Source organism: Epinephelus moara, chromosome 16, assembly GCF_006386435.1.
Source record: "Epinephelus moara isolate mb chromosome 16, YSFRI_EMoa_1.0, whole genome shotgun sequence".
Classification (NCBI taxonomy): Eukaryota; Metazoa; Chordata; class Actinopteri; order Perciformes; family Serranidae; genus Epinephelus; species Epinephelus moara.
Window position 1 is genome coordinate 2244263 of NC_065521.1, and position 12803 is coordinate 2257065.

Consider the following 12803-nt stretch of genomic DNA (forward strand, 5'->3'; position numbering starts at 1 on the left):
TTCAGGCTCCTTGTTGGGACGAAGCTCAAGTGAGGAATCACCTGAGGAGACAAAACTGTGATGAGTCATGGTTAAAATATCAAATATCTACAGTCAGACTGTCGTAAACGTTCCTGATCACACTCCTGCTCCTGAGAGGATCAACTGTTTTTATATTAATGACCCCGTGACCTTTCCTCTGGCGCCACCCACAGGACAAACTCTACATCTTTAGCTCCAAGAAAAGTCAAATCACCAGACAAACTCATACATACCGTGTAATCCATCAGAAGGGGAGCTGTCTTTAATTATTCCAGGACATCGTGATGAGGGCCGAGTTTCTATCATATCTAGACCTGAAGGATCTGCACCTCCTTTTGCCTCCATCGTTACAGCTCTGTAAGACAGAGAGGACGGTCAGGTGTGTCGGCTTCACCGAGGTCAACACTGTGTCGATATTTAGCTTTTTGTGTAGTATAAATATATGAATTTCATATGTTACATTTGTGCGTTACTGTGTGGCAGGTACATTAAAACTTTACACTTCAACAACAACAACAACAACAACAACAACAACAACAACACTGTGGTTAACAATAACTTTATTATTATGGTTTGGGAAAGATCATGTTTGAGCCTAAAAATCCAACTTTGACGTCACCGTCCCAACAGGAAATGCAGTGACGTCTCGGTAAAACACAACTGCTTTTGGGTCCTATAAAGCTGCTGGAAGAAAAGCGACAGGACGCTAAATCACAACCAGTCTTGTTGTTTGTTTGTGATGAGCAGTGATTTGCAGCATGGCAGGCGTCCCTCCGAGGTCAGGTCTCCTAGTCAGCTCATATACTACGTATCTTTAGTAACACTGATATGTATGAAATGTACAATTAAACATGTTCCTGGAGGGATGTCAGCATTGTCTTCTGGTAACTGGGGTGAGTTTGTTAGCAGTTTAAACTGTGCAACACTTTATACACAACCCACCTCCACCAGCGCCGCTCACACATTAATGCATCAGCGTTAATAGTCCCTTTATATATACAGAACCAATGCCTCAGAACCATCTTGAGGATCTCATGGCAAAACCCACATCACCAACAATGAGGTGATGAGAAGGGCAGGGGTGGCGCTAGTGTCTGACATGGTCTCTGACAGGAGAAGAATGGTTGGACACGTACTCCGACTGCCAAGAGAGAGACCAGCAATGGACTGGGTGCCTGAGGGCGGCAAGAGGAAGAGAGGGAGGCCAAAGAAGACGTGGAGACAGACATTTAAGGAAGACCTAAGATTGGTGTCAGCTGGCATGTTGCAAGGAGGGTTGCAAGGGACCAGAGCAACTGGAGTGGACTCGTCACCCAATGTTACAACAGGAACGGGAGGAACTAAGTCTAAGTAAGTAAGATATATAAATATTAAGACTGTGACAGGAAGCACAATGAGAACTTTCATCTTTGTTACTTTAAGATTTACGTTGTTGTATACGAGTGTTTCCTCCTCCCTCTGACATGAGAGCAGCTTTGCTCCTCTGTGAGGCGCAGCTCCACTTCACACTTCAGCTAGATCTCGCCATCCTTCCTGGAGAACTGGAACACGCTGAAAGAGAAGGAGTTGGACGTTCCCTCGTCGCTTTCCTCCCCCTCCACCGTCGAGTCTTTGCCACATCTGCTCAGAAACAGGAAACCACACATGATGACATCAGCAGCATCAGCAGCTGATCCTGGCAGCCACTGACAGAGTCTCACCTGCCAACGATGAGGTCGTATGGTGAAACTCCATCAGCTGACTGCTCTCTGGTTGCATAGCAGGATCTGGTCACCATGGCGACCTTGCTGTCATCCAGCCCTGTCGTCACCCAGATCTTCTGGAGTCCATAACGTTATCATCCAGTCCATCAACCAAACGTATCTTTCTATCACGAATGAAGTGGTAAATGTTAAAACAAGGTGAGGTTGAAGCACAGGGGCTGACATGGTGGATAAATGTGTGTGTGTGTGTGTGTGTGTGTGTGTGTGCTGGTCTGGATGTGTAAATATGCAACCCTCTGCTACACCTTCTGAATAACAACTTTATAATGTGACGATAAATCAGACGTTTTCAAATATTTCCAGTCTGTGTCAGTCACTTGCTAAAAGAAGGAAGTCTAACCCGTCCTGAAGATAACGACGTGTGGTGCACCTGGCTGAGACTCGTCATAACTCGTCATGACCGTGGCTTCACAGGGAAGTGACGAGCAGAAACAGCATCTCTTTTGTGCTTGTTGAGAGCACGTGTCAACTTCCAGGGCTCAGAAAATAAAGCCAATGTCATAAATGTGTCTGAAAACCTCAAATGTAATATATATATATATATATATATATATATATATATATATATATATATATATATATATATAAAAATATACAGAAACAACCCAATAATAATAGTAATAATAATTATGATAATAATAATGACGTTGATGATGATAGTAATGTTAATCATGACAATACTAACAACAGCTATTATAATAACAACATTGAATATAAAAATAACACTGATGACAGTAATACATATATACATATATGTATTTATTATCTGCTGTTATAGATGTCTCCTTCCTATATGTGTGTTGTTACATCATTAATTTTATTTCTGCTTCTATTTAAACACATATCCTATCATCTCTATTTGAATATTTGTATACTAGAAATATCTTACATTGTTAATTTCACATGTAGCTGAGCATATTAAGGATCTGACCTGAATACATTCATGTTTTTCAAAGAAAAATTAATGCTTTTATTTTCTATTATTTTCCCTCAGACCTGTGTCTGTCGGTGGGTGTCCCCTCCTGCTTCAGCTCTTCTTTGAACAAAGTGTATTTTTAATAGAGATTAACGGAGGTGAAGACGTCACAGAAAGCCTGAATGAATGAAATGAGTGCAGCTGGTAAGTAAAGTGCTTCCACTCGTTAAAATGTCTCTGCCAGAGTGTGTTTGTGTTTGTAATGGCCTGAATGGAGAGTCAAGGCTGTGTGAGCGCTCTAATGGCTTCATATTTACCTGCCCGCCCACAGACGCTGCTCAATTTGTGCCATTACATAAACAAAACAAAAAAAAACACTTTAGAGAAACGACTGCTGTGACCAACTGACCTGAAAAACGTAGGCTTCGGTTCAGCTGCAGAGAACGACTAACCACTATTAATGAAGTCTGAAGAAACGACTGACAACTATAAAATCTGAAGAAACAACTGATGACTATTTATAAAATCTGAAGAAACGACTGACAACTATTTATAAAATCTGAAGAAACGACTGATGACTATTTATAAAATCTGAAGAAACGACTGACGACTATTTATAAAATCTGAAGAAACAACTGACGACTATAAAATCTGAAGAAACAACTGATGACTATTTATAAAATCTGAAGAAACGACTGACGACTATTTATAAAATCTGAAGAAACGACTGACAACTATAAAATCTGAAGAAACAACTGATGACTATTTATAAAATCTGAAGAAACAACTGATGACTATTTATAAAATCTGAAGAAACGACTGATGACTATTTATAAAATCTGAAGAAACGACTGATGACTATAAAATCTGAAGAAACGACTGACGACTATTTATAAAATCTGAAGAAACGACTGACGACTAATCTGAAGAAACGACTGACGACTATTTATAAAATCTGAAGAAACGACTGACGACTATAAAATCTGAAGAAACGACTGACGACTATTTATAAAATCTGAAGAAACGACTGACGACTATTTATAAAATCTGAAGAAACGACTGACGACGTTAAAAACAAGAGCAACATGTGCCAGGACAGAAATGGACAAGAGGAGACGGGATGAGGCAGGACAGGATGGGATGACCTGGACTGGACGGAGCGAGGAAAGGCGAGGGACAAGGCGAAACGAGACAAGACAAGACGTGAGGAGGCGAGGTGAGGGGCAAGGCAAGCTGAGACAGGACATAAGATAAGATACAAGACGGGACAAGATGGGACGACATGAGACTAAAGAAACCAAGACGAGACGGGACAAGATATAAGAAAAGATACAAGATAAGATGAGATATAAGACAAGAAATGACATGACAAGAAAAGACACGACAAGACACAACACACGATATTAACAAGAAGACATAACAAGACGAGACAGGGCAGGACAGGACAAGACAAGACACAACACAAGATATAATACAATAAGACATGACAAGACGAGACAGGGCAGGACAGGACAAGACAAGACACAACACAAGATATAATACAATAAGACATGACAAGACAGGACAGGACACAAGATATAATAAAAGAAGACATTACAAGACGAGACAGGGCAGGACAGGACAAGACACAAGATATAATAAAAGAAGACATGACAAGACAGGACAGGACAAGATATAAAAGGGGTTAAAGGGAGGGTCCAAAGGACAGAGGGATGTCGTATGCCTGGGGTGCCCAACCATTCGATCGCGATCAACTAGTAGATCGCAGAAGCCAAAAAATCGAAAACCTACCATTTTCATTCAGAGCACCATTTCAAAACAGTGCACAAAAGCTACGAGACAGATTTTCCTGCTAAAACTGATCTACGCACTCGCAAAGTGCGGGAATTGTAGTCAGCTTGCAGTGCAGCCATCTATTTTTACCAGGCCCAACACCAAGGGTTAGGCAGCAAAGATCGCATCATATCGAGTCAGTCACCTTCTTGCTAAACACAAAAAGTCTTTCAAGGACAGCGAAGTTGTGAAAGAAGCATTTATTGAGGCTGCAGATGCACTCTTTGATGAGTTTAAGAACAAAACGGAGATCGTTGCCGCTATTAAGGACGTGCAGTTATCCCAAAATATTGTGAGGCAATGACAGAGGATGTCAGGGGGCAACTGAAGAAGGACATTGAGGCATGTGAGTGTTTCTCCCTCCAGTTCAACGAGTTGACTGATATGGTGGATGTGGCAGTTATGTGTTTCCATTAGAATGGTTTTTGACGACATGAGTGCCAAAGAAAAGCTACTCACAATTTTGCCATTGAAAGGACATACAAAAGACGAAGATGTTTTCAACGCTTTCATGGAGTTTGTTAACAAGAGCCAACTGCCTCTCTTCAAGCTCATCTCCATCACAACTGATGGTGCTCCAGCGATGGTAGGCCACACTGGTGGGTTCATTGCACTGTGCAAACAAAGTGAATCTTTCCCAGACATCCTTAATTATCATTGTATAATTCACCAGCAAGCATTGTGTGGGAAGATTTTAAACATGAAAGAAGTGATGGATGTTGCTATGAAGATCGTGTGCTCTGTTCGGGCCAGGACTCTACAGAGAAGGTTATTCAGGGTTCACTTGGAGGAGACAGGTGCAGAACACACAGACAAGATAAGACACAGCAAGACACTACAAGATGAGACATGACATAAGACAAAACCCAACACAACACGGCAAGACAGGATATAAGACAAGGAATGACAGGACAAGACAAGACAGTTTGGACAATCTAATGGACATAGAGCCTCAAGGTGGATCCAGGTGGTCTTAGAGCCTCAGAGACTATTGGACGTTGAGTCTTACAGAGTACCCAGATGGTCATAACATTCTCCACGTGTCCCCGGCCGTTCGTTTTCTAAGATAAAACCCTGAGAGTTCAGACAAAGGTAAGAAGCTGCAGCAGGTGTGTGAGTGTGTAACTGTACACCTCCACCTGCGCGTCTCAATCCCATCTCCCCTCTGGTGACGACATGTCGGTTCAGTGTTAATCTGCCAAACCTGCCGGCTGACATTTAACACCGCAGCGGTAAACGGAGGTTCATACAGTGGACCTTCATCCTGGGAAGACGTGGTACAGTCTGAAGCTCGCTTAATTCAATTCAATTCAATTTTATTTATAAAGCCCAATATCACAAATCACAATTTGCCTCACAGGGTTTTACAGCATACGACATCCCTCTGTCCTTATGACCCTCACAGCGGATGGACGGCTTAAAGGACGACTCTGTTGCTTTTTTGTCTTAACTGAATCTGTTGTCCCAATAAAGGCTGGAAACACAAACAGCAGATAAACATGACATCATAATGTCTGTTTATTCAAAAATGTAAAATACACTTCAAATCATAAATCTTTGTCCTGATGTGGCAACGAGACAAAAACTGGACTTGATTGAGTGATGAGAGTCTGGAGTCACAAGGACGTCATGGTGGAGAGTCTGCATGTTTGTGGGGGAGTGTGTGTGTGTGTGTGTGTGTGTGTGGGGGGGGGGTGATAGTTCGTTCATTGATTTTGTGTGTGTGTGTGTGTGTGTGTGTCCTTGGCCGACAGAGTACAAAAGTGAGCAGAATCGTCAGAACGACAGAACTCTCCGTCCAACGGCCAAACAGCAAGAAAGCACCAGCAATAAGAGACAGAAGAAAAAGAGAGACAGAGACAAAGAGACAAGGAGACAAGGAGACAAGGAGAAGGGACAGCGTGGTGAGAATACTCATTATTATTTACATATTCTTTTTTTTCCAGTTAATTTCCAAACCTTAACGCCATCTGAATCAGAAAACATCCACTGAATGAGCACTAACTGAAACAGAAGTCAGAAAATGAAATTTTTAAAATTAAATAAATAATGATTAATATAACAGAATCTATGGAAAAATTTATGGAAGTGATGGAACAAAAACAAAAAGTGATTAAACGCAGCGAAGTTTATATAAAACAAAATCTTTAAAACATTACAGAGAATATTAATTTAAAAATATAAATTATGAAGGATAAGCTTTGTTAAAAATATATCTATTATATTTTTATTAAACTTAAAGAAATATATCAATAAATGAAATATAATAATATGTGCAATAAATACAGAAACACCAAAATAATCAACTTAATAATCAAAATAAAGATTTAGGTATAACTAAGGAATAAAATATATAAATACAATATTCATAAAAAAAATAAATTGAAAATATCCAAGTAATTTTATTACTCTTTTTTTTAACCGTTTTTTAAATCTTGTTCGTACATTTTTATTATTCTAATTATGGTTATCACTTTCTTTTACATGTTTTTATTATTATTACTTTTTTACGATTTAAAAACCTTTTTTTATCCTTGTTTCATTATTAATACTTTTCAGGAGTTTTACGTTTAACTAAGGAATTATTTTATTGTAATTTATTTATATTTTATTTATAATTTTTTTACCTTTTGAAAAACTTAACTTTTTAAATTATTATTATTACTCTTTTACTGTTTATTGTTTCATTTTCCTTCTATAAAATTGTGACTATCTAATTTTTCACTTTAATTTTCTATTATTATCTAATAAATAATAAATTGGGATTTTTTTTAAATTTCATTTGTTATTTCTTTAAATAATTCTTTTACATTTAGAAATTATTTTTATTACTATTTTGCCTTTTTAAAACTGCTTTTTACTTTTTTACTATTTCATTACTATTATTATTTTTTCCCCTTTTTACTTTTGTTAATATTATTAATACTTTTTTTATAAACAATTTAATTCAATTTTCAATTTTATTTATAAAGCCCAATATCACAAATCACAATTTGCCTCACAGGGCTTTACAGCATAAGACATCCCTCTGTCCTTATGACCCTCACAGCTGATAAGGAAAAACTCCCCAAAAAAACCCCTTTAATGGGGGGGAAAAAAAAAAAAACGTTTTTTCTTTTTGCAATAAATACAGAAACATTAAAATAATGAGTCAAAATAAAGATTTAGGTATAACTAAGGAATATACAAGTACAATATTCATAAAACAAAAGTGAAATAAAAAATATCTACATATTTTTATTATTACTTTTACCTTTTAAAAAAACATGTTTGTACTTTTTTATTATTCTTATTTCTTTTATATCTTATATCATTATACATTATATATATATATATATATATATATATATATACATACATATATATATATATATATATATATTTACATATATATACATACATATATATATATATATATATATATATATATATATACACACATACATACATACATACATACATACATACATACATTCATATATATATATAAGGTTAAGAATTCATTTTAAAAAATAAACGCATATCATATTCAATTATATGAAATTAAGTCTGTACTTTTATGACATTATTTTGATGTGTGTATTTTAAATATATTTCGATATATTGGTTTTTATTTTTTCATTATAAATGTATAATGAAAATTCTTAAAGTATGAAATGAAAACCTCAAAATATGACCAGTCTTCATGTGCGATGTGTCTGTGTGTCTCTAATTGGCCAGGGGCAGGAAAATGTGTCTTGCGTGGCTATTGGTGACCATTGTTGTTGTGGGTGTGGTCAGAGGAGCTGTCAGTCAGTGCTGGGACCATCCGAGGTGCCAGGAGCTGAACTCTGAGAGCAGCGTGATGGTAACACAATCAATTACATTTATAACTGTTTATTAGACACACTTAACACACGGGAATATCTTTACCACTATATTCTCTCCCAAAAACAATAATTTGTCTTTGTTGGTCTTTCATTTCTTCTTTTTTTTTTTTTACCTGTTTGTTTTATTTTCCTTCGTTAAAATGGCGACTATCTGATTATTTTACTTTTATTTTTTCATAATTATTTTATAAATAATAGTTTTTATAATTTCTTTGAATACTTTTTACCTTTTAAAAAATATATAATTACTATTTTGCCTTTTTTAAAGCAGTTTTTAACTTTTTTAAATATTTAATAACAATTACTTTTTTCCCTTTTTTAAAAATCTTGTTTGTACTTTTTTTTTTTCAATTCTAATAATGGTTATTGCTGTTTTTTGTTACTTTTTATGAATACTTTTTTTTTTTTTAAAGTTAGTTTTTCTTCATTATTTTTTTTATTCTTTAACTATCATATATTGTTATATTTTTTCCATGGTTGTTAATACATTTTTATTCTACTTCACACATACAAAAAAAAAACTCCAATTAAAAACATTACCTTCAATCCTAAAGTGTTGCACTGTTTCAACATAATAATAACAAAATAATAATGAAATTAAATTTGATTTCCCACCTCTCCATCTCCGTCTCACCTCTTCCTGCAGGAGTGCATCCAGCTGTGTTGCTCCGACCTCACCGCCAAGACCCCTGTCATCCCCGGCAATGCCCACCTCCAGCCTCCTCCTCCCTCAGAACCCTCCTCCTCCTCCTCCTCCTCCTCTCAGGCCAAACGCTCCTACTCCATGGAGCACTTCCGCTGGGGGAAGCCCGTTGGTCGGAAACGCCGCCCGGTCAAAGTCTACACCTCCAATGGCGTGGAGGAGGAGTCCACAGAGGTGTTTCCCGGGGAGATGAGGAGGAGGGAGCTGGCCAGTGCGCTGTTGGCAGAAGTAGAGGAGGAGGAGGTGCAGGAGGTGATGGAGAAGGAGCAGCAGCTCCTGGGCAGCAACCAGGAGAAGAAGGACAGTTCATACAGGATGAAGCATTCTGGCTGGAGCAGCCCGCCGGCCAGGAAACGCTACGGCGGCTTCATGAAGAGCTGGGACGAGCGCAGTCAGAGGCCGCTGCTCACGCTCTTCAAAACCGTCATCAACAAAGACGGACAGCAGCAGAAGTGACAGGAAGTGACAGAAGAGGACACAGATGACTGACAGGTGGCGAAGAGTTCTCATTGGTCAGGGAGGCTCTTTAGAAGACAAATAATGGACCAATGAAAAGCTCTGATGCTGAGCAACTGACAGCGGTAACGACAGAGCAACAAAAATGTTTAGATATTTATTGATTTCTGTAAATAACTGTAAATAAAAACAAAAAATAGTTTACGAGCAAAAGAAGAATCTGTCGCTTTCTTTTCTATGGTTACCCAACATGTGAATGTTTGTGCCAAATTTAAAGAAATTCCCTCAAAGTGTTTTTGAGATATTGCATTCACAACAATGAGATGGACGTGAGGTCACAGTGACATTGACCTTCGAACACCAAAACCTTATGAGTTTATCGCTGAATCCAAGTCGTTGTTTGTGCAAAATTTGAAAAAAAATCCTGCAAGACATTCGTGAGATATCGCATTCAGAAGAATAAGAATTAGGACGCAGTGACATTGACCTTTGACCACAAAATTCTAATCAGTTCATTGTTGAATCCAAGTGGATGTTTGTGCCAAATTTGAGAAAATTCCCTCAAAGTGTTTTTGAGATATTGCATTCACAAAAATGAGATGGACGCAAGGTCACAGTGAGCTTGACCTTTGACCACCAAAACCTTTTCAGTTCATTGTTGAATCCAAGTGGACGTTTGTGCTAAATTGAGGAAATTCCTTCAAGGCGCTCCTCAGATATTGTGTTTATGAGACTGCACTGGTGGAACTGCGCTGCCAGAACATTAACGTCACAGCTCATGGATGAAAAGAAACAATAAACATTTGATGTTTTATTGGTGCAGATTTTTTGGTGCAGAGCTCAAACTGAAGGAGCAACAGACATTAAAACAGGAAACACCAGAGAAGGTCAACAACAGGTTGGTCAATCAGTCCCTTAGTTAAATCTGATTCATCTCCTTTCCTACCTCCTTCCTCTGCCACCTACAAGGACACATCACACAAGAAAAGGAAAGAAGGTCTAATAGACACAGAGGTCAGGAAACTTCATCTCGTAGAGAGGGGTTGAGCGAGGCGGTGAGTGTCCAGACGGAGACGGTGGAGGACGGATGATCAAGTCGAAGACCTGGTCCAGTTTAGCCTGAAGCAACGTCTGCAAGGACAGAAAGTACCGTGTGCCAAAGTGTGACAAGACAGTTTTATGACATTCAAAAATCAATCCAGACTTTAGTCCCTGACTGAGGTCAGTTTCCACTGCAGCTCTAATCCAAGGATCTAACCAGTTCATCGCTGAGTCCAAGTGGACGTTTGTGCCAAATTTGAATAAATTCCTTCAAGGCAGTTATTGGGATATCACAATCACAAGAGCAAGATAGATGCAAGGCCACAGTGACCTTTAACCACCAAAATATAATCAGTTCATTGTTGAGTCCAAGTGGACATTTGTGCCAAATTTGAAAAAATTCCTTTCAGGTGATCTTGAGATATCGCGTTCACAAAAATAGGAATAAGGTCACAGTGACCTTTGAGAACTAAAATCTGAACAATTTATTGTTGAGCCTAAGTGGACATTTGTGCCAAATTTGAAAAGATTCCCTCTTGATGTTCTTAAGATATCACATTCAGAGTAGTAAGAAGGAAATAACAATGACCTTGACCTTTGACCACCAAAATCTAATCAATTCATCCTTGAGTCCAAGACGACATTTGTGCCATATTTAAAGGAATTACCTCAAGGTATTAAGATATCCCATTCACAAGAATAAAAATTAGGTCAAAGTTACCTCGACACTTGACAAACAAAATATAATCAATTCATTCTTGAGTCCAACCTGACGTTTGAGCCAAAGTAAGTAAGTAATTGAGTCAGACAGAGAGGTCACAACGTCACTGCTGGTAAAACCTCATGATCCTGATCAGGTGCAGACAAACTGACTCATCTACCCACCTGGTTTCAGGTATCAGCTGACTGACCGGCAGAGTACCAACCATCCAGACCACCCAGCTCTTGAGTTGACCTTTGAATAACCTAGTCTCAGAGGTCAGAGGTCACTCACCCTGGCTCCACAATGAGCGGCGATTTCCTCAAACGGAGCCGTCTGAAACTTCTCCACCACCTGCATCCTCCTCCGCCTCTCCTCCTCCTCCACACTCCCTCTGTCCTCTGGAGAACAATTACAGAATAAAACATTGTCTTTAAATGAAGCTGTGTTTAATTTCACCACGTCTCTGCACATTAGCTGCAGTTACTGGAGTTAAAGGTCCAGTGTGAAGGACGCAGAGGGACATATGTTTAGATATATGATTCAGTTACCAATGGCGTTCTTCAGCGTCTCGAAGGTGATCTGCTCCACCTGAGGTTTCTACACAAGAGAGAGATATCAGCAGACAGACAAACAAACTGAAGGACAGATGGATGGACAGACAGGTACCTGCTCTGTATCAGGACAGTACTGAGGGTCCATGTCTATCTGCAGAGAGATGACGTCCCCAATACTCTTCCTCTTGGACAGACGGTCCTCATCTGAAACGCACACAGTGGGTGTGTCTTTGTATGTGTTTATGATCCCTCTGTTTACATTTGATTTTATTGTTGGTCTTGCTGTTTTTGCTTTTGTGTTTTTTTCCAGAAAATGACAATGTGACATCGTGAAGAAAACAGTTTTATAAATAAAGTCTAACACTGTTGTTATCATCTACAGACCGAATCACCGTAACACTGTCCTGACGTGGGACTTAACTCAGGACATGACTTGGGATTTGACACTTGCCTTCTCAACTTGAAAACTGAGTCAAAACTCAATTGTCTTGACATCAGACTTGACGTGGGACTTGCCTGTCTTGACTTAGGAGTTGACTTAGGACCTGCCTGTCTTGACTGTGGACATAACTCAGGACTTCTTGACAAGGGACTTGACAATCTTGAAATGGGACGCCACAAGGTTCTGCACTAAGCTGGTTTAAATCTTATTTTTCTGATCATTTTCAGTTTGTTGATGTTCATAATGAATCATCCTTACGTACCAAAGTTTGTTTTGGAGTTGCGCAAGGTTCTGTGCTCGGACCAATCCTATTTACTCTATATATGCTTCCTTTAGGTAACATCATTAGAAATCACTCTATAAATTTCCATTGTTATGCGGATGATACTCAGTTGTATTTATCGATGAAGCCAGAAGAAAGTAATCAATTAACTAAACTCCATAACTGCCTTAAAGACATAAAAACTTGGATGAGCACCAATTTCCTGATGTTAAATTCAGA

The 12803-nt window shown here is 38.5% G+C and overlaps 2 protein-coding genes and 1 long non-coding RNA gene across 3 annotated transcripts in view; 1 reads left to right on the forward strand and 2 right to left on the reverse strand.

The window, feature by feature from the left end:
* Window positions 1–1870, reverse strand: LOC126403090 (uncharacterized). Its single transcript, XR_007571287.1, has 4 exons — window positions 1722–1870; window positions 1485–1641; window positions 255–376; window positions 1–41 (listed from the first exon to the last, which is right to left on the reverse strand). It is a non-coding gene; the product is annotated as an uncharacterized LOC126403090 (long non-coding RNA).
* A 4436-nt stretch (window positions 1871–6306) lies between these two features.
* On the forward strand, window positions 6307–9854 carry LOC126403337 (pro-opiomelanocortin-like). The gene is made up of 3 exons (XM_050065935.1): window positions 6307–6437; window positions 8254–8380; window positions 9049–9854. The coding sequence occupies exons 2-3, from the start codon at window positions 8264–8266 to the stop codon at window positions 9559–9561; spliced, it is 630 nt and encodes a 209-aa protein (XP_049921892.1). The 5' UTR covers window positions 6307–6437; window positions 8254–8263; the 3' UTR covers window positions 9562–9854.
* A 403-nt stretch (window positions 9855–10257) lies between these two features.
* The window catches only part of LOC126403336 (protein EFR3 homolog B-like), a 10932-nt gene continuing 8386 nt past the window's right edge, over window positions 10258–12803 (reverse strand). The window contains exons 16-19 of the mRNA XM_050065934.1: window positions 11972–12063; window positions 11854–11902; window positions 11597–11703; window positions 10258–10692 (exon numbers count right to left, since the gene is read on the reverse strand). Coding sequence (XP_049921891.1) covers window positions 10561–10692; window positions 11597–11703; window positions 11854–11902; window positions 11972–12063 — 380 coding nt within the window. The 3' untranslated portion in view covers window positions 10258–10560. The remainder of the gene's footprint in view (window positions 10693–11596; window positions 11704–11853; window positions 11903–11971; window positions 12064–12803) is intronic.

Excerpts from the sequence above, each read along its gene's own strand:
- LOC126403337 (XM_050065935.1), top strand. The coding sequence starts at position 8,264 with ATGTGTCTTGCGTGGCTATTGGTGACCATTGTTGTTGTGGGTGTGGTC. Across the intron at positions 8,381-9,048 it reads ACTCTGAGAGCAGCGTGATG|GAGTGCATCCAGCTGTGTTG; the intron begins GTAACACAATCA and ends CTCTTCCTGCAG.